The 21,043-nt window shown below is 43.4% G+C and overlaps 1 protein-coding gene across 5 annotated transcripts in view; it reads right to left on the bottom strand.

Annotated features, from left to right (window-relative positions):
- KLHL1 (kelch like family member 1) overlaps positions 1 to 15,760 on the bottom strand; it is a 127,678-nt gene extending 111,918 nt beyond the window's left edge. For 3 of the 5 annotated variants that reach the window (XM_028728392.2, XM_028728393.2, XM_028728395.2), the window contains exon 1: positions 14,521 to 15,755. In XM_028728392.2, the coding sequence (XP_028584225.2) occupies positions 14,521 to 15,014 (494 nt within the window). In that variant the 5' untranslated portion in view covers positions 15,015 to 15,755. Of the gene's footprint in view, positions 1 to 14,520 lie in introns of all 5 variants that reach the window. The other 2 variants (XM_028728397.2, XM_028728394.2) reach the window with 2 other exon arrangements.
- Between the last annotated feature and the right edge of the window lie 5,283 nt (positions 15,761 to 21,043).

Genomic DNA, 21,043 nt, shown 5'->3' with positions numbered 1-21,043 from the left:
GGACGGATTCTAGCGGTTTTTCATCAGGTTTTCGTTGCGAAGCACCACTGTATCAGGATCTGTTTACAAAGTGAAAGCATAGCTAATCTATGTTAAGTGCACAGTCATTCTTACATAAGTTTAGCAATCCTTCCAGGAATCCGAGTGACAGCAGGCACTGGTTGTTTCACTGGAAATTGGCCAGCATCAGTAGACTGCAATCTACCTTCTGACCACCCATGATTAAGGCATACAACCATATTATTTTAGTTTTATTCCATTTAACTGCAACACTCAGAGGATCCTGGTGTTAATCATCCCTAGTCCTTCATTCACAGATCAATTTCCAAGATTTCCTGGGAACAGAGAATGGTTGTTATACCAGTTTAAGTCTGTAATGTAAATATATCATTGGTATTCCAATACTCCTGAATGTGAACTTGTAGATAAGTAAGTTTAATGTTTTGTTTGGGACAGCATTTGTTTCACCAGTACATGATCCTTTAAATGGAGATGAAGCATTCACAGGCATCCCCCAGCTCCTCTTTACTCCCATAACATCTTGAGGTTTAAAAAAAGGAAAGGGAAAAGGAAACTGCAGTATCATAACTTTAAAATGAATCCCATTGAAAAGGTAGAAAAATAATGGCAGTGCTGTGGAAGAGGCTTAGTGTAAGACACAATATTGCCATTTTAACCCAGTTATAAGATTTTCAATATACTTGCTCTTTCACATATCAGTCTTCTGTAACCTAATTCCCAATGGCACTAAACCCTATTAAGTATGTATCAACACAAAAAGTGCAGCAAGGTTGAAATATGTTCATAGACAGCCATAATAAATTCATTCAAAAATAATTATCTACTTGATAAACAGGTCACCACCCATAGTTTATTTACTCATCTAAGGTTGTCTAGTGTATAAATCCTTGGTAGCTGTCAAAAATAACTGCACTGAGTACAAACACCATGGACACATTGCACTCACTACATTGGCAAAGAAAATGTGTTTTATATGAGTTGTTCGTGCATTCTAACACTGTGACACCAGATGGCGCTGTGGAGTTCCATTTTGCCAACCCAATTTCTCATACAAAGTTTGCAACGCGTTTTATTGAAACACTTCTGTGATGGGTCTAGATCATGCCCATGATTTTACATTGTTGCACAAGGGAACATGCATTCAAAAAGCATCTCTCTCTCTCTCTCTCTCTCTCTCTCTCTCTCTCTCACACACACACACACACACACACACACACACACTGAACAACATGTGAAATAACACATGTAGTTGATTAGACCTAGGGCATCCAGTATCAAACTTGACTTTTGTTCACATTGCACTCACAACACAATTCATAGCTGGACATAATTAGCAAGAAGCAATTTCAGCTGGCTAGTTTCCACTTGGATAACTCTTCCAAAAGCACCTAACCACCTTATCAGAAACCAGCCAGAGTCCCTGGGACTGTTGATGGATGATCTTACGCATCTTAATGCTACTTCCTGTTTGCCTCCCCTTCTCTCTCCTCAACAACAATGATTTCTTTGGCAGTTCATCACTGGATACCTGCCACTTCTTGCTACTTACTACACTATTCAATTCTCAGCATCTCCCTTCCCTGTCTCATTCCAAGCCTGCCATTTCTGAATCTGAAGCAGTCAGGTCACCCATGTGTTTCATTTACCCCATAAGTGTTCAAAAACATATTTAAAAAATTTACTAAACATTTTCAATCTTGATCTATGCCCAATGATTATTTGTGAAATCTGTATACAGTGGTACCTCTGGTTACGTACTTAATTCGTTCCGGAGGTCCGTTCTTAACCTGAAACTGTTCTTAACCTGAAGCACCACTTTAGCTAATGGGGCCTCCCGCTGCTGCCGCACGATTTCTGTTCTCATCCTGAAGCAAAGTTCTTAACCCAAGGTACTATTTCTGGGTTAGCGGAGTCTGTAACCTAAGGCTTATGTAACCTGAAGTGTATGTAACCCGAGGTACCACTGTACCTTCCACCCAGCAGACAGTGGAGGGTGGGACAATCAAGGTGATGCTACTCGCCTGTCTTCCCAGGTGTGAATGTTGATGCCAATTCCTTAGAGGAAGAGGGGTGGGCAAGAGGAGCTCAGTATGGTGCAGGTGGAGCAACAGATTGGGAGCTCAGCAAAGTTCAGGTGCAGCAGCAGCAGCAGGAGAGTCAAATCAGGGATCTACAGTTTACAAGGGGGTTGGCAAACTAAGGTCTACGGGCTGGATCAGGCCCAATTGCCTTCAGGATCTGGCCCGCGGACTGTCCATGGATCACTGTGGGGATTCTGTTCATTCAGGCTGCGCCATTCCGCCCCCCCTCTCTCTCACACACACACACACACACCGCGGTGGCGCCTCCTCCCTCCCTCCTCCTGGCTTCTCTCTGCCCTGCCTAGAGGAGGAAGGGGGCTGGGCTGAGTGCCATTTTAAGCAGCCCCTCTCCAGAGCCAGCCCTTTCGCGCCACTCATCTTCCCTCTGCCATTGCCGCCCCTGCCCTGGTGCTCCTGTGGGCCAGAGAGAAGAGCGGACAAGCTCACTCTGCCTACCCACAAGAAGCGGCAGCGGCAGTGGTGGTGGTGGCAGTGGCAGCCCCTGGGAAGGTAAGCGCATGACTCCAGCTGTAGTCATGACTGAAGCCCATTACTCCAGCTGGAGCTGGAGGGTGGGGAGGGGGACTACTTGCCCCCCTTGCCTCTTCTTCCAGCCCCCCCCCCCCGTGCCACTTCTCTGGCCCACCACAAGATCTGAGGGACAGTGGATCGGCCCATGGCTTTAAAAAATTGCTGACCCCTGGTTTACAGGCTAACACACTTGCACAATCATAACTTTACCAAATATGGAGATATATTAAGAATCACGTAGTGGGTTGGAAGCAGACCAGCACATTTGCGAACAGAAGGGAATAGGATCCAACAGAAGTTCCCATGTAAAGAATGAGGAAGGAGTTAATTTTTGTCGGTTTTCTCTTCCTGCTACAGCCTCCAGCACCACCTCTCAGTAGCATTTCCCACCCATTCCAAAGGGTCAGCCTTTCAGGGTCACAATGGAGTGGATGGGAAAGAGGAATAAGCGAAAACCAAAACCAAACACCTTTTCCTTTTCTTCAATGGGACAATAAATTTCTGAACTTGCGGGTAACTGTCACTGAACATGGTCAAGTCCATGTGATACGGAATGATCCCATCCTAGTTGGTGAATGCCATTTGCTCTCGATTCAGCCCTTACATTTTCAGCTCTTAACCTGACATGGGGGCATCTGCTATCTACACATGGTGCTTATTTGAAGTGCTGTTTATTGCTTTCATACTGCTCTTTCATACCGTGGTGCACTAAATATTTCTGTGTTAATTTCTTTAATTGTAACCCAACCCAGGAGGTGCTGCACAGCAGAAACGTTCTCTTAACACAAGAGAAATTGCATCACCATGTCAACGACTATGGATACTGCAGATTGCAATGGTAGCCAACATCTCACTATTCAATGCTATAAAGCATCAACATCCATCCCATAGCAGAAGCTGGACAGGGCTGTCTGACAGTCTGTAGAACCTAGTAGTCAAAGAATAAATAGTATGTAATGGGGATTATTCTAGCATTAATTTCACTGGGATTTAGTCTGAACTTTATAGTTCTTTGCCATCTGTTTTCTCTAGTGACTCAGCTCACCTTCCCCCTTCTCATTCTTATTTTCTGTCACCACTCTTTCTCTTACTCCCTATTTAGTCCTCTACATTTGGGTCATGGGAGGGGGTGGGTTGTCAAAGGAGATATCAGGTATAGTGAAGCAGATTTTCACAAAAATGCTGAATCTGAATCTAATTCACTTTATCAGTGGAGAACTGCTTGGGTATGTATATCTGACAAATATTTAGGGCACAACCCTATATTTGAGTTCTGCCAGGTAAGGAACTATAGGATTTGGTGGAAGTCATGATATGTTTATAGAAGACAAGATACGATAACATGAAAAAAACTCCAGTGGAACTATTTTTGTGTTGAACAATCTTTTTTAAAGTAGATAAATATGTAGCATTATTTGGCGGATTTAACAAACAATGCTCCCATGTAAATAAATGCTTGTTAATGAATTAAACTGATACCTAACGCAAGGTGGTCTCTAAGAAACTTACAAACATGCTTTAAAACATACAAAATTGTAGGAAAATGTTTGTTAAATTCTGAAGGCCATTTTTTAATGTAAAACACAAGCTGCTGAAGAATACAAAGAAACACAAACTCATCAGCAAACCCAGAACCACAGGCATGTTACAGGGCTGCAGTCTTAGGAACAGCATGCATGTGAAAGAGGTGCAGCCACAGTATGTGAAGATTTAACAAGAATGAGCAATTTTAACAGCTGATTAGAAGAGAGAATTTTAGCAGGTGTAGCTTGTTTCCTGCTCTACTTCTTGCTACCCTGGGCTGTACATAAGATTACCTGCCCTGCTCTTCACTCCACCAGCCACAATGGGCATCATAAGATAGTTTTTCTCTTGAAAAGGAAGGACACGGTATTTTTAAAAAAGAAATCCTGACTTCTGTTTTAAACTTAATGCTAGGAAAGCTTATAGCGAGAGCAAGATTTACAGCTTGATCCACATTTAATCACAGTGATTTTAATGGGATGGAAACTGAGAATCACAATTGAATCAACTAAAAGCATAGCCAAGACTTTACTGTGCCATAAAACAAATCTGGGATGGGGGAAAACTACACCGGAGCAATGTCAAAAAATACAATGTCATGCTATAACCGCATGACTATTACGCTGGCACTGCAAGCAGAAATATCATCACAAAAATATAGGGACCAGAGCAGGTTTCTTGTTCAGAGGAAGGACAACCCAACTTTATGTTCTATCTTTATGTTTTATGCACCTGAGAATATACTCATCCACATGAAAAGAAAGTCTTGCTCTCCTTTTGCTATAATTTGAGTTTTGAATAATGAAATGAGTTCTGAAGGAAGAACAAAAGAAGGCACCCAAGCAGTTCAACAGGGATTACTCCAAGCACAAGGATGCAGAAATCTAACTGGTTGTGCACCTCCACTAGCTGCCTATATAAGTCTGCTTCCATTCAAATCCCTAGTGTAGAATCTGAATACATTTTCTTTTTCTTCAATTTTGAAAGCTGAAATTATGGAGAAAAAAACTTATTTCAGGTGGTTTAGGAAACTGCTAATAAATTTATCAGGGGCGGCAATCTAGGGAGAAAAAAACTTTCCCAAAGGATTTGTATTCATGGTCAAAGATTCTTATTTATAAAATGACACCTGTGTAGAGGCTGAACAAGTAGCTCAGCTGGTAATTAGGCAGATGGTACATAAGAGCCTTTGTTCTATTTAAAAATTTTATTTCTTTATCCATTTTGGGATTCAGAAGAGACACTTACAATCCTTTTTCTAAGCATCTTTGCTGGGATATAAATTTCAATGTTCTCGGTTGCGTTTAATTCCAAGCAAAAGGTCATTAGGACTGGGGTATTACTATAATAAGGTTATGGGAACAGCAGAATCCCATTTATTTAAAGAAAGGGGGAAAGGAAGGAATTGGGTTGCGAGATGAAAAAAATGCACTGTGACTGCATCAAAAGAAAGATGGAAGCTCACAAAATGAGGACGCATAAAATAATGGCAATTCAAATGTATTCACAGAAGTTTTTAGCAATAAACAAAAATGTCAGTCCTTTGCATAAAAACCCTCCAGAAAATGTTTTGCCTACAAATGCAATACTCCAAACTTTTACTCTGTGATCTGAATCCAAGTGAAGTGAAACAGGATTTCAGCAAGATGTCCCCAATGTCTCTTGGTATGAATATCCAGCCTTTACAAGTTCCCATTGTTGCATTAATAAGGATTTTCCAAAGCTTGTCTCCCAACTTTTCAAGGAGATTATAAAAATCTAGTGTAAAATAAGGAACTAAAAAACAAACAAATAATAAAAAATCCCTCTAATACATAGACGGTGCTTAATTCCTCTGAACTTGTGCTACGGCACTGTATGAGTGGGGCAGAAGAAAGAGTACTAAGGCAGATACCAAGATAGGTTCACCTCCTGGCAATAACTATTCAAGGCTGAATAGGTTCAGTGATTAATCTCAATATTTACGCATTTCGTGACACCTTTACCTTTGCTAGCTAAAAGACCAGTAAATAAGTAGCATGTTACTATTGTGGTCAGATTTTGAGTACAAATAGGACAGAATATTGGTTTTTTGAGTTACCATAATATAATTTTAATCATTTGTTCATTAAATTTGTATACCATCCTTCATCCGAATCTCTCATAAGAACTTAAGAGCCTGCTGGATCAGGAAAACAACCCATCTAGTCCAGCTTCCTCTTCTCAGTTGCCAGCCAGGTGCCCAAATGGGAAACTTGCAAGCAGGATTCAAGCACAAGAGACCTCTCCCGTCCTGTGGTTTCCAGCAGCTGGTATTCAGATGCACTGCTGCCTTCAGTTGTGGAGGCAGAGCACAGCCATCAAGGGCTAGTAGGGTTCAATAGCCCTCTCTCCATGATTTTGTCTAATCCTGATTTAAAGCCATCCAGGTTGGTGGCCACCACTGCCTTCTGCAAGACTGACTTCCATAGCTTAACCAGGTATTGTGTGAAAAGGTGCTTTATTTTGTCTGACTCGAGACTCCCAGCATTCAGCTTCAATGGATGTCCATGTTCTAGTGTTACGAAAGGGGGTGGGGGACTTGTTTCTGATTCCTTCATCCATGCCATGGACAATTTTCTAAACTTCTATTGTGCCCCCTCTTCTCTAAACACCCATTTTCTCTAAACTAAAAAGTCCCAAATACTGCAACCTTTCTTACTGGGGAGCTGCTCCATTCCTTGATCATTTTGGTTGCCCTTTTCTGAATATTTTTCAAGACTACAATGTCCTTTTTGAAGCGAGATGACCAGAATTATATGCAGTATGGAAAATGTGGTCACATCATAGTTTTGTATAACTGCATTATAATAAAGGCAACTTTCCCCCCCTTTCCTTTCCTAATGATCCCTAGCACAGAATTTAAATTTTCACAGGTGTTGATCACTGGGTCAACACCCTATTTGAGCTATCTGCTACAACCCTGAGGTCTCATTTCTGATAAGTCACCGCCATCTCGGACCCCCAAAATGTATATTGTGAAATTATTATTATTTGCCTTTGCATGTATCATTTTACACTTGTTTACACTGAATTGCATTTGGCATTTTACCACCTATGCACCGAGTCTGGAGCGGTCCTTTTGGAACTCTTCACAATCACTTTTTGTTTTAATGACCCTGACAAGTTAGTAACATCAGCAAACTTGAGCACCTCACTGCTCACTCCAAATTGTCAATCGTTTATGAACAAGTTTAAAGGTACAGGTCCCTATATTGATCCTTTTCAGTACTCCACTTTCTACATCTTTCCACTTGGAGAACTGTCCATTTATTCTCACTTAACCTGCAACTTAACCAATTTGGGATCCTCAAGAGGACCTCTCCTCTTATTATTTGCCTGCTAAGCTTACTCAGTAGTTAGCACAATGTCATAACTTGTGTTGCTGCGGTGTGATTAGTACAGAGAATCTAGCCAAGAAATACAAAGTTAAAACTTACTGCAAGTTTAGGCCACAATAATAGAAAGTAATGATGATAGAAAGTAATAATAATATTATCAGCCAAAGATACTAATATATTAGAAGAATCTGATAGCTTACACAAATTCTTGTATTTTAGAAATCTACTGTTGTAGTTTCAAGGAGGGTGGGAATCATCATTATTTTTCAGGAATCTTGACTGCCAAGTCTAAAATAAGGGGGGGAAGACGTAAGCTAAGACAATAATTGTAAGTCAAGAACTCAAAGCCTCAGGTTAAAGCAATGTCCAGTTACAAGAGGGGTCAGCAAACTTTTTCAGCAGGGGGCTGGTCCACTGTCCCTCAGACCTTGGGGGGGGTGGACTATATTTGGGGGGGGGGGAATAAACAAATTTATATGGCACACAAATAACCTAGAGGTGCATTTTAAATAAAAGCACACATTCTACTCATGTAAAAACACCAGGCAGGCCCCACAAATAACCCAGAGATGCATTTTAAATAAAAGCGCACAATCTACTCATGTAAAAACATGCTGATTCCTGGACCGTCTGCGGGCTGGATTTAGAAGGCAATTGGACCGGATCCGGCCCCCGGGCCTTAGGTTGCCTACCCATGAGTTACAATAATAGACCTTGCAAGCGTAAGTGATTTTGGAAATGTTGCATGCAATACTACAGATTTGAGCAGCCTTATAATCAAATAAGCAAAATTACAGTCCTAATGTAGGTAAGATGTGACATTCTTGCATGGATCCTATGTGGGATGCTATCTTTCTCTCTTCTCCCAAAGCCCTCCTTTTTTGCATTTGGGTTAATTCCTTAGGCTGCAATCCTAACCACATTAAGTTAAGAGTTGCTGGCATCTGTCTGTCCTGAAAGAGACAATGGAGTGCACCTGCGAGGGCGAAGCCAAGCTGGTGTGTTAGCATCACCGACATGACCTCCCTGAGGTGCAAGCCTGGGCAGTGTGTATGGAGGTCCTGGGCTGCCAAGATGAGGTGGCCCAAAGGAAACCAGAGCAATATGTTTGCACCAGTGTGATTTGAATAATGTTCTCAGGTATATCATTAGGACACTATAAAACTACAGTATACAGTTCTGCTAGGGGGAGTGCTTTCGGCTGCACAATGAAATTTCCCCTCTCTCTTATCTCCATACCTGCCCCCACCCTGCCATGCACATCTTAAATCTGTTCCAGAGGGCTGGGGAGGGGAGACCCATAATGTATTTAGGAGGTCTGAAGAGAACCCAGGGATAGGAGAGGGAATGAAGTTCTGTTGTACAGCCCAAAGTGCTTGAACTAGCAGAAGTATCAGGCTTAATAACACCCTTAAACATGATCTTTGCTGGTAGCACTTTTTCTTTAGCTCCTTCACATTTTTTGTTGTTTATGTAGCATAGTTGCTGTGTAATGAACCATGTTCATTGATAAACACACTAAAAGCTTATTTCAAGAAGATTAAACATTTTTCTTCCACAGCTGAAAACACCACAAAATTATAAAGCAGTTGCTGTCAGGCTAATTCTCATTTAATGACCTGCCTACCTCAGGCAGGTTACACAATCTGGATATATTACTATATTGAAACATTTAACACAAGAATATTTTTTGTTTATAATACAGTGGTACCTCGGGTTACATACGCTTCAGGTTACAGACTCCACTAACCCAGAAATAGTACCTCAGGTTAAGAACTTTGCTTCAGGATGAGAACAGAAATTGTGCTCAGGCGGTGTGGCGGCAGCGGGAGGCCCCATTAGCTAAAGTGGTGCTTCAGGTTAAGAACAGTTTCAGGTTAAGAACAGACCTCCGGAATGAATTAAGTACTTAACCCGAGGTACCACTGTAATTTTAAGACTCTAATGAGGTAAGGCAAAACAAGAATACAGTGAACTCCACGGGGCAGCAGAGACAGAAATATGGCTAATTCATTTTCCTTGGTCATTCAAGTTCAGGCTGTGTTTGGCTGTTTCAAAAAACAACATTTTTAAAAGAAAACTGAGTATGATATGATAAAGCCACAGTTCATTCTTGTGTAGAAACTCAGGACTTAACTATAAGTTACATTAATAGTGTTTTTAAAATAACATATTTGGGATGGCCATGCCTCCCTCTTAAAAATCCTTTCCTCTGTTCTCTTTCCTACAGAATATCCCCTCAAGCTTCTGTGCATCAGGTGCCATGTGATGCTAATAGGACTTCTGGAGACTATTAGCAGCGTTAAAGGGCAGGGTGGCAGGGGAACCAGCCCAGGGAAAGTGTTAAAAGAACTTCCACGTTGCTTTTAAGCAGTGCCACAATGACTCTTAAGAGAGTGGTGGCCAATCCTTAAAAATATTTCAAATAGATAAGGTGTTATTTTGGAGATACTGTAAATTTATTGGCTAGTTTGGACTCTCTTTCTTATATCCCAAAGTTGTTTGCTATTTAACCAGAGACAGCAACAAAAAAATGAGTCAACATACAAAAAGCTCTATTAAATCCCCACCCATTTCCAGCTTTAACAGTCATGGTATTGAAGATATTATTTAATAAATAAGAGAGAAATGAAGTAAAAATGAATCGTCCCCAAGCTTTCCCCTTGATCTCAGAGCACCTCGTGACCACTGAGATTATCATTCTACACAAACCTACAGTACAAACCTATACATGTTTGTTGAGAAGTAAATTCCATGGCAGCTTTGATGATTTTAAAATCCTAATGATTTCAACTGGAGGGTCAAGTAGGTACTTGGATCTGTCCCATTGAAATCAAAGGAACTTAAAACTTTGGCTGGCATTTAACCTATGTATCCAACCAGGAAATGAAAAAGAACACTTCACATTTTTCTTCTAAATTCCCATGCCTACAAAGAACCTCTCTTCAGGTTCAAAGCTTCCAAACATGATTGGAACTTGCTGATCATCCAAAAGGAGGCTTTGTTTCACTTTTTCTGTTCCTTCCATTTTGCAGAATCACCAGTATAGCTACAAATTCCCCTGATGCTCCCAAAGTAAGAGAACTACATGAATACCCACAAAACTTTTCAATAAAAAAGTCAAATTGTATGAAATCAGTTTCTCCGCTTCACTGCCTTGAAACTGATTCATATATTGTTATACGCACAAATGACTGCTCACACAAGCGGACCACTCCCGTGAGCAGCCTAGTAATGGGGCTGAGATCTCACACAGGTTCCCACCTGCCAATTCACATGAGCCTGTCCCATTCTTTCCAACAAAGAGCAAAGCATCTTTTATGCTTTCTAAACTAAAGTAGTGATTGAGCAATTGTGAATAAAAGACTGCGCAGAACTACACCTAGGGCACCAGACAAGGGATTCCTAACCCTGTGTTTTGCTGCCAAACAGTGCTGCTTATAGGTCAGGTATTTTTAGAGAAAAGACTGAAAGCTCAGGTGGAGGTTGTCATTTCCCACCCACCGCCTTTTATCTGAAGCACTCACTGCCACTTTCCCTCTGCTTGCCCAGGTTCCACAATGTGTTTGTGGCTTTCTGGTTTGTTTGTTATTGCAAAACTGACTAGGTGAGCACCTATTTTATGCATGTCCTTAAACACAGTAACCATCTTTCCATCTGGTATTTTCCAGGCACTACTTTCACCCATGAAACCATGAGGATGGCTGGGACTCCTCCTCCTACAAGTAACACTGTTCTAACCTGCAGTTGCTATGAATGTAAAGTACTCCAAAACGCTCCCAGAAGTTTGCACCGTAATTACATTACATTAGTTTTTGGTTTCTCATTGGTTTTTATTTGGGAGGTTTTTGCCATCTAAAAATATACAGTAAGTTTCTTCCTGCCTGATCTAAACATTACCTATATTTTTATGCAATATACCACGGTAAGCGATTTCTCTTCCTAACACCCAAAATACGAAGGTAAAATAAGGTAATACAGATGGTTCCCCTTCGGTATTCAGAGCAAAGATAATTGAATAACACAGAAAAATGACTAGACATACAAAAGTGGTCCAGTTTTGCTAAAACAAGTAGTACTGAATCAACAGTTTTTAACTTCAGGAAGTTCAGAATTTTCCCGTCTATGTCCTTGGTCATTTGGGAAACTTCAGTTGTTTATCTAGTATCATGGAAGGATAGCAACTAAGTGCAGATGCAACAATCTGTTGATAGTTTTGTGGCAACTACTGTACATTGATAGTTTCACAGTTAAGATTACCACTGGAGAATTTGGGGAGCATGCAACAATTTCCCCAAAGCTAGGATTTTACATGCAGTATTTAAGAAAGGCATAGACCTACTAAATGTGATCACACCTCTCTGAACTCCAGACTTAGCAGTGAAGCAAATTTAACAAGTGTCATATCCAGCAAAACACACTGATCTCTTGATACAAGCAGACAACAATTCTTTAAGTGTTTGAGCTCTTTAAGATGGGAGCTGACAATTCAGTTCCAGGTTAACTGCAAAGCTGAAAATTCAGACCCCTGCCTGCTTGCCTTCCTATAAATCTGAGTGGCATGCAGAAAGTGTTTTTTTAAAAAAACACAAAACACCATTTCATTTCTGTTCAAGTTTGGTACCTCAACATTTGATTAGATGTAACCCAGCCAAAATGAAACACTTAAGTTGTGGTTTTAACAGAAGCACATCTAAGCATGTACTCTTGTCATTCAAATGACAGACTTAAAATGGCTTAACTTTGATTTGATCATGCCTGTTGACAATTAGACATGTTCTTAACAGCCCTGATTTAACATTCAGGCACCCCAGAAAGAGAAAAAACTGGGGCACATTTAAAGTAAGTAGAGATGAAATAAAAGTTTCTGCTCTGAAAGCCTTACATACTGAGAGAAAGGAAGGCATGATCTCTTATTGAATTAATCAAAAGGAAATGCAAACAGAATACTTCATCTGACAAAACGGAAATAGTGCATGGTTATTAGTGCAAATACTTGTGAAGCTCAACCCCAAACATATTTACTCAGAAGTTCCATTAATGTCAACGACACTTGACTGACGTACTGCAACCTAGCTCCATCTTTTTGGGACTGATTGACTGACATGGACTCCAAATGTTTATGGAAACTTTGAGGGTACCACAAGGCAACGCAGCAAACACTGGCTACAGGACTTTTCGATCTGAGTATGGAGCTTTAACTGAATAGTGGACTTTTAATATGAGCCCCATACTAAAATGCTTGGGAAGCAAGACTTTAATAACTTTTGGGACTTCTAGCAGAAGCAAATAACCTAGTAGAACAAGTTTAGAATTCATATACTAATCAGTCCAATCTTTAAGCCTTCAGCAACAATATGTATCTTAAAAATGTATCGAGAATATGAGCTTGGATATTAAAATTCATAACCAAGGTATAAAATGAGAGAATCAGAGTTGAAGTTGGTACCCTTTGTCCTACAAGTTTAAAGCCTTTATCTTCATCATCTGTCTCCAAACTTACTGTGGCTATTTGGTATGACAGAAAGGCATTCTGCATATATTCAAACACACCCATCCTTACATTATTAGTTCATGTGTTCCAGACTTATGTCCAAGCACTGGGGGGGGGGGGGGGAATATGGGGCAGGACTCTGCTTGAGTCTAGCTCAAATTAAATTGTCTGAAGGTATTGCACAAGTGTCCTTCAAAGGCCATTGGTAAGAGAAGAGAGATTGATATCAAACCAACCAAATCAATTTGAGATTACAAAGTTTTGTTACTGTGATCCCTGTCAAATGAAGAACTCCTGGATGGTCCTGCAGCATAATTTTAACAAAAACCTTTGCTGTAAAACTCACTGAAGAGAAAAGAGAATTATATACCCTCTTCAGCAAATCAGCATTGTCACAGTCCATCCAAAGTTAAACACTTTAGATTTAAAGAGGAATGATTTAAGCATGTCATTAATTCTCACTGAAAACGACAGTTAAAGTGCATGTGATCAGCTAGATTGTTTAATTGTAGCCTATATGCTGATCCCACCGCAGGGTCCATGCAGAGTCAGAAATAACTGCACATGAATTTGGAATGTCGGGTTCAGTTAACACCAAGTGCATGCAATGGATTTAAAACCATGTGGTAAATGTACATGGGGCAACATGGAAAGTTCCTCCGGTTATTCATCTGGAAACTGTTTAACTTGAGCTCCATGTCCACTCCTACAACTTTAGAAAATTACTCTTCCTCACTGACTCTGTATTGTTTGGGCTGTTACACTGGCAGATTTGAAACAGCATTTGCAGAGGGGTGGAGAAGCATAAGTGCAATTACTCTTTGCCATGGAGGAAAGCCCCAGAGTCTTGTGGCATCATGAAGGCTAAGTGCATGATCCATCAAAGATGAGTAATTTTAAGAGCCACTGGTGTTAAAGGGAGGGGGGTTAAATGTGCACTTTTAAATCCCTCCCTTTGAACTCAGAGGGATATGCAGCCCTTTTCTACCCATCTTTACTCAAGTTCTACCAGTTTCCAAGTCTTGAAGGCTGGGATCTGATGCATGGACTGAGAGTAAGCATCGCGGACACAGTAAACTGTCAAGGAAACAATCTCGGGAGTGAGCCCCACTGAGTTCTGCTTCCAAGCGAACATGCTCAGCACCCAGCTGTTCATTTCAAGCAAGACCGCAGCCATGCAGAGTGGTTCAAAGGCTCAGAAGTCTCCCAGAGTTCAGCAGGGCTTACTCCCGAGAAAGCATGCATCTGGCAGAGGTGGGCTGGGAATGTGCCTTATTTCGCGTCTCCCTCCAGTTATCCTATTGCAAAGAAGATCAAGGGGGCAAACACGTGCGATGAACTCTCCCGTGGAGTGGGGCGTCGCGAGGGTGACCAAGTGCAGCGCATTAAAGAAAACCAAAACCTACAGGGGATGAGCACGTTAAGGAAGGCGCCTCTGTGTGTGCGGACACCCCTCTCCCCCCAAAGGCAGCCTCGTTTGGCCAGCTGCTCCCCTGAGCGGGTACTGTACCTGTGCGCGGCCCCTTCACCTGTTGCCTGGCCTCCGCCCTCCAGGAAGGGCGCCGGCTCTTCCTTGACCTCGCGCAGCACCAGCGTCTTCTCCCGCTCGCGCGTCAACTCCCCCGGCGCGCCTCGGCCGCCGGGCGCCTCCTCCAGGGACTCCACGTAGAAAGCGGTGCGCGGGGCCGGCTGGCGCCGCTGCTGCTGCTGCTCGGCCAGTCCATGGAGCCGCGTGGCGGGCAGCAAAGTCCCGTTGAGGGGCGGCGGGGAGGCAGCGCAAGGCGGCGGCGGCGGCGGCGAGGAGGACGACGAAGAGGCAGCTTTCTTCCAGAAGGCGCCGCTGCTCCTCTCCTGGCTCTTCAGCAGGCGGCTCTGGCTCGGCCCCCAGTGCTCGAAGCTGCTGTCCTGCTGCAAGCCGGCCGGGGCCGCCGGGTGGCTGAACAGTTTCCAGCGGAGGCGCAAAATGTGCTTCACGTCAAAGTCCTTCCGACCCGAGTTCGACATGCTGCTGCTGCTGCTGCTGCCGAGGCCGCCGCCGCGGAGGGAGACGAAGAGGGGCGCGCGGCAGCGCCGGCGAGGCTGGAGCCAGGCGCCTCTTTCCCCGCTCCGCTCGCCTCCGAGGCGCGGCGCTCGCCTCGCGGAGGAGGGAATCTCCGAGGGGAAGCGGCGGCGAAGGAAGGGGCTTCAAAAGAAGAACGGCACAAATAAAGGCATACGCAAGGCAGGTCCAGAGGTAGACCGCCCTCAGCGAAGACGGCAGCGAGGAGAGAGCTGACGGAGGGCGCCTCCAAAGTGCGCGGCGGGAGAAGCGAAGGAGCGAGCGGGGCTCCCGCCACAGAGCGGACCGAGGCACTGGCGGCGGGGAAAAGCGCGCGCTGCTCTCGTGGACGAGGCGGTGGGGGGAGTCCTCCGCTGTGCCCCCCCCCCAAAGCCCTTTTCCAGGCAGCTCCAGTAGGAAAGCAGGTGGCTGCTTCTTCTTCCTCCTCAGCCGCCGCCGCCGCCTCCTTTCCCTGGCGCGCAAGTGTGTGGAAAGAGCCCGGAGTTCTTCGCTCCCCTCAGGAAGCCGCCTCTGAAGGGCTGGGGGGGGGGGGCGGCGTCGAAAGTTGCGTAGCCTTTAAGGGCTACTTAGTCGGCGGGGAGGGGAGGCGGCTCCTCTCGGCAGGGCATATTAGCTCTCTCTCTCTCTCCCGCGCACGCAGCTGTCAAGGTCCTCGCCGAACCATTTTCTCTCCGCCTGCTCCTGCCGCCTCTCCAGCGCCTCCCTCTCCGGCGCTGTCAATAAAGGATGCAGATGTTCAGAGAAGCCTTGGGCGGCGGGAGATGCCAGATGACCCTCATTTGAACGGTCACGCTTTCCGTGAAAACGAGGCGGCGGCGGCTTTTATGGCAGGATCTTACGGCCCCTTAGAATCGATGGGATGCTCCAGGTTTTTAGAGCCCCAATTGTCCCCCAAAGGCACTCGCCATCTCTGCAGCAGCAGCAGGCGGGGGGACTCGCGCGAAGTTTGCGCGACCAAGTAGGGATGCGGGCGAGTTTCATCTTCTCCTGAGCTCTTATCGAGAAAGTCGAGTGCAGTCCCCACATTGGGTCTTCCTCTTCAGGAGTCCAGTGTTGCGAGGATGTTCCAAGATCGCCACAACCTGTGTTCTGGAGGGAGCAGGGGCAGCGATCTCCTCCTCAGACTAGCAGTGTGGCACTAAATTCAGTCGATAATAAATGAAGTTTCCACACTGGCCTTCTTGTGCTGACATTTTGCACTCATTTGCTCCCAAGAGTTCAAACAGTTCTCATCCCAAGCTGTTGAATTCCCATGTTTTTCCTGGAAGCCATCCCATTTTTACTCCCAGTGTTGATTTGATGTGATTTAGAAATGCACACACACATTTTCACAGCAATAGTGGCCCGGTCCTTTCTGCTGCGAACTGACTGTGGGATACCAACTGGTTGTTCCTGTCAGGTGGAGGGGGGAAATTGTACTATAATTTAAAATCCATACAGATGTTACAGCTAAACTATGTGAGCACAATCCAGCAGGATTCTAAAATGCTGTTAGTTGTCCCTGGAAAGGTGTGGATTTCCTGTTCTGGTAATCTGACTTCCTGTGAGATATGGTTTAAGCCAGGCTTCCTCAGCCTCAGCCCTCCAGATGTTTTGAGACTACAATTCCCATCATCCCTAACCACTGGTCCTGCTAGCTAGGGATCATGGGAATTGTAGTCTCAAAACATCTGGAGGGCCGAGGTTGAGGAAGCCTGGCTTGAGCATCCCTAGCCTTCCAGAGCAGGCGCACATTACAGGCCTTACTTGCTCTCTTTCTAACCCCCTCAACCACTAGCTGCATTATATGCAAATCCTTGGAATCTAAACCCTGTAGAAGATGAGGGGTTGCTATAAAAAAATTGAGATGCCTCATAGGAAGCAATTCACAAATAAAATAAATAATTGTAATAATAGCCATGGGCTGTAGTCAGTACTAATACTACACAGTCGACCCATTGAACTTACTGGTTATGGCTTTAGTTCACTCATTTCAATGGGTCAACTATGAGTAGGAGCAGCATTGGCTACAACCCATTGAATGCATTGTTGAGTGAATAATTCACCCAAATGAAAGGTCACTTCACATGCTGGAGGAAATACATTTCCACAGAGGTTCTGTAGCATTTGAAGAAGGTCTCTGTAGACATGATGCATATACACCTCCCAAAATGAGTATATGTTTGCTTCATTCATTTGTTCTCTGCCACATGTATGATAGCCCCATAAAGGTTTTCAGGGGAAATTGTGGTTTTTCCACAATAAATACATGAGGATCCACCTGTAATTATGTGTGAAGTGACAGGGTACTCTGTCAGAAGCAGGATACTCTGAAGAAAAGCTCCCTTGAGTCCTATTGTTTTTCAGTGGCAATATTTAAGAACTTGCATTCATTGGTCTCATGGCTTTGCTTTCTAGTGAGCAGATATACAGGAAAGAAAGGGAGGCATTGTGTACATCAGATACAAAATGCAGAGCCTAGCTTTGGGCTGTCACGTTAATATATGCAGACAACGGTGAACACTAGGGAGGTTCAGAGAGGTTTGCCTAGGGACATTTGCTCACCTGGGGGAGGAGGTTGCAAAGGTTGCACTATGCAGCTGGGACATAATTACTGAAGGAATAACTTCATGGTTAGAAACCAGCAGAGCAGCGGCAAAACTGCATTGCATGGCATTGCCTTCTAGCTCATAAATCATCATATAAAATGTATGAAAGACTGTAGGCAATAAAATGATACACACAGTGGCTGCAAACCACTTTCCTTACTGAAATTGGGTATTTGGAGGAGGGGAACAGGTCTCCTTTTTAAGGAAAAAATATGTACAAAACCCCCCACATGCTGTACATGTATTTCTTCAGTCTAAAGAAGTTTTATTCTTTCTCCAAAGTACAATCAAAAGAGTACCATATGAAGTTCATGGTGAATGCAATTGGCAGAAGATGAGGAATGGTTTTCCTAACTCAACTAGGAATATTTTTTGCTCCTTGTTCATGAAAAAGCTGCAGCTTTGAAAACCCATTTGCAAAGCACAGGTGCTTGGCACCTGGGATAATAGTTCCAATTCTTTTTGACTTATCACCAAGCTAGTAAACCCAGTTACAACCCTCTGTTAAGGGTTGCATCTGTCTCTAGACAAAGTCACATATTTCAACTAAACAAGAATCCAGGTCTCCAAGTCCCATTTTGAGGAGAAGTGGGAGGGAAGGAACCACTGCACATTTTAAATATTGATTTATTGCACAAGAACTAGACCACAAAACACCCCATACTGTGATTTTGTTCTCACCATTCAGTGATAAAACAAGACAAAAATCTGTTATAAAACAAATAGCAAAGAAAGGTAGTTTTTATCAAAGACCGCAATGAACCGTTAAAGGCACCTGCCTAAGGTACTATTCAAATGATTGGGAGCAACATGAGGGTGACTACACTCCCGTTCATTTTAGTGGTACTTGAGAGGAGACCTTAACAGTGGCTTGTGCCCAAGGTGATCAGTTGAGAGCAGAGGTGATGCCAACACACGCATCTGGGGCAGCAGTGATAAAACTTCGCCATAAAGGCTACAGCTCTGCAGACAAAATACTGAGTTTTTAAGCCAGGTGTTATTTATGGAGGGGGAAATGCCCTTTCTCCTATACATGATAAAACAAAATAATAACATAATTTTAGACACTTTGTTAACTCTGCGGCCGACCAAGGCTGAAGCCAACGGTCAGCCACAAGGGGGGAGGCATCACCCTCTCCCCTCTATGCCCCACGAAGCCCTGCTGGTCCACAACTATTGCCCACCCTAATGGGTAGAAGCAACCATTTTAGAGAATTCACTAAAAGTGACAAAAACCTGGGAAGCCTTTGGGTTCAGTCAGTCACTCAGTTACAAATCCACATAGCTCTCACCTCTTTAGACCTCACCCCACTGGCAAGTTCATACACACTTTTGTGAAGGGATGTTTCAACACTCCTTTCCCTTTTCTCTCTCTCTTTTCACAGACTTGTTCAGCCTGTGACACCTGTGGCACTTATGACAGAGCTCTGCAAGAACCAAAATGCACATGTGAGCAGCACCAGGTGAGCAACTGAAATCATTTTACTGCTGTGGTACAAAATGGTTGAGCTCAAGCTCATGGTGATAAGGGAAAGAAATGTGGAGGTAAAATACTAACTACAGTCCTAACAGACTGTTTTGACAAATTTCTATAAAGTTTTAAAAAGTAATCTTAATACGAAGATGAGTTTGATTTTTGATTTTTATAATTGAGCTTTTGGATTTTTTTAAAAAATGAAAGAATGAATATGTGTTTTAAAAAACCTCAGCCTGTGTTGCACTTGAGTTTGAGCTCAGTGAAATATGAAGTTCTCAGAATTATTTCTTCATATCTAATTACATGCTCCATTCACCATTATTTTGCTTAGAGGGCTGAAAGCATGGTAGCTTTAGCATGAATCCATTTGAAATCAGGACACATTTGTTGGCTGCAGACCAAGATACATTGGGAAATGGAGAGTGCTCACAATCCTGTTTGCAGCATCATGGCACTTTCATTGAAAACATTGCATATTTGTTACAAACTGTAACTCTGATGCTCCTGCTCTTCATGCATTGCATCCTGGGAGATATCATATAGGATCTACTGAGTGTTCAGAAGTGTCATGACGTTGGTACACAGTGGTTGTGGGAGAGGAGATAAGGCACAGCACAGAACTGTAATATCAAATGTAAAATCAATTCTTATCAGCCTATTCCAGTAAGGAACAGGAAAGTACATGTTTACAAGAATCTGCATTTACTTATCTTTAACAATATAGCCAAGATGCTGTGTAAAACTGGGGAAAGTATCTATGCATGGAAAAGATGAACACACAATAATTCATAGCTTTGAAACTACAAATATGATGACTTAAGTTAAACACTGAACAAAAGCAAGCATAGCAAAATGATGTGGGTATTCAGCAAGCAATTCCAAAAGCAAGGAAGGATGCAACCCCCTCAACTGGATTCGATCAATTCGAGGAGGGCAACCAAAATGGTCAAAGGCCTGGAAACGATGCCTTATGAGGAACGGCTAAGGGAGCTGGGCATGTTTAGCCTAGAGAAGAGGAGGTTAAGGGGTGATATGATAGCCATGTTCAAATATATAAAAGGATGTCATATAGAGGAGGGAGAAAGGTTGTTTTCTGCTGCTCCAGAGAAGCGGACACGGAGCAATGGATCCAAACTACAAGAAAGAAGATTCCACCTAAACATTAGGAAGAACTTCCTGACAGTAAGAGCTGTTCGAGAGTGGAATTTGCTGCCAAGGAGTGTGGTGGAGTCTCCTTCTTTGGAGGTCTTTAAGCAGAGACTTGACAACCATATGTCAGGAGTGCTCTGATGGTGTTTCCTGCTTGGCAGGGGGTTGGACTCGATGGCCCTTGTGGTCTCTTCCAACTCTATGATTCTATGATTCTATGAAATGCATTTGCAGCTCACTAGAGGACTACCAATAGCTTCTAAAGATGACTGCAGTTGCATCTTCAACACCAAGGGTGGGAAACCTGCAGTCAACCTCTGGCCGGTTGCCTAATTTTATGTGGCTCTCGGCCTTATTTCAGAAGCTCTCTGCAAGCAATCAGCTGTGATTTCTAGCAAGAGCAACTTGTCCCTCTTCCAGCAGGTCACTAGGCAGAGAGGTAGGGAAAGTGAGAAAGGGAAAAGAGGGTGTCAGAAAGAGAAAGGCAGGAAATGGGTGGTTAGATAGAAGGAAAGGGTGATGTCTGATGCCCCTTGGGACAATTAGGGCAGAAAGCAGGGAACCCAACAGTAGATGGAGCCAGAACCAATGACAGGATGAAGCAACTGATTTTAGTTTTATCCTCATCCACCTTCCTGCTAAGTTCTACAAGGGAAACATTGACACAAGAAGAAAGCTGACCACAAGGTCCATCCTCTGGGCTGGTTAAACCAAGAAGGCAGGAAGGTAAGGGATGAGTGAGGGCTGACTGAGGTTGGTG

The sequence above is a fragment of the Podarcis muralis genome, chromosome 4 (genome assembly GCF_964188315.1).
Source record: "Podarcis muralis chromosome 4, rPodMur119.hap1.1, whole genome shotgun sequence".
NCBI classification, from domain to species: Eukaryota; Metazoa; Chordata; class Lepidosauria; order Squamata; family Lacertidae; genus Podarcis; species Podarcis muralis.
This window is presented reverse-complemented; position numbering and strand designations above follow the sequence as displayed.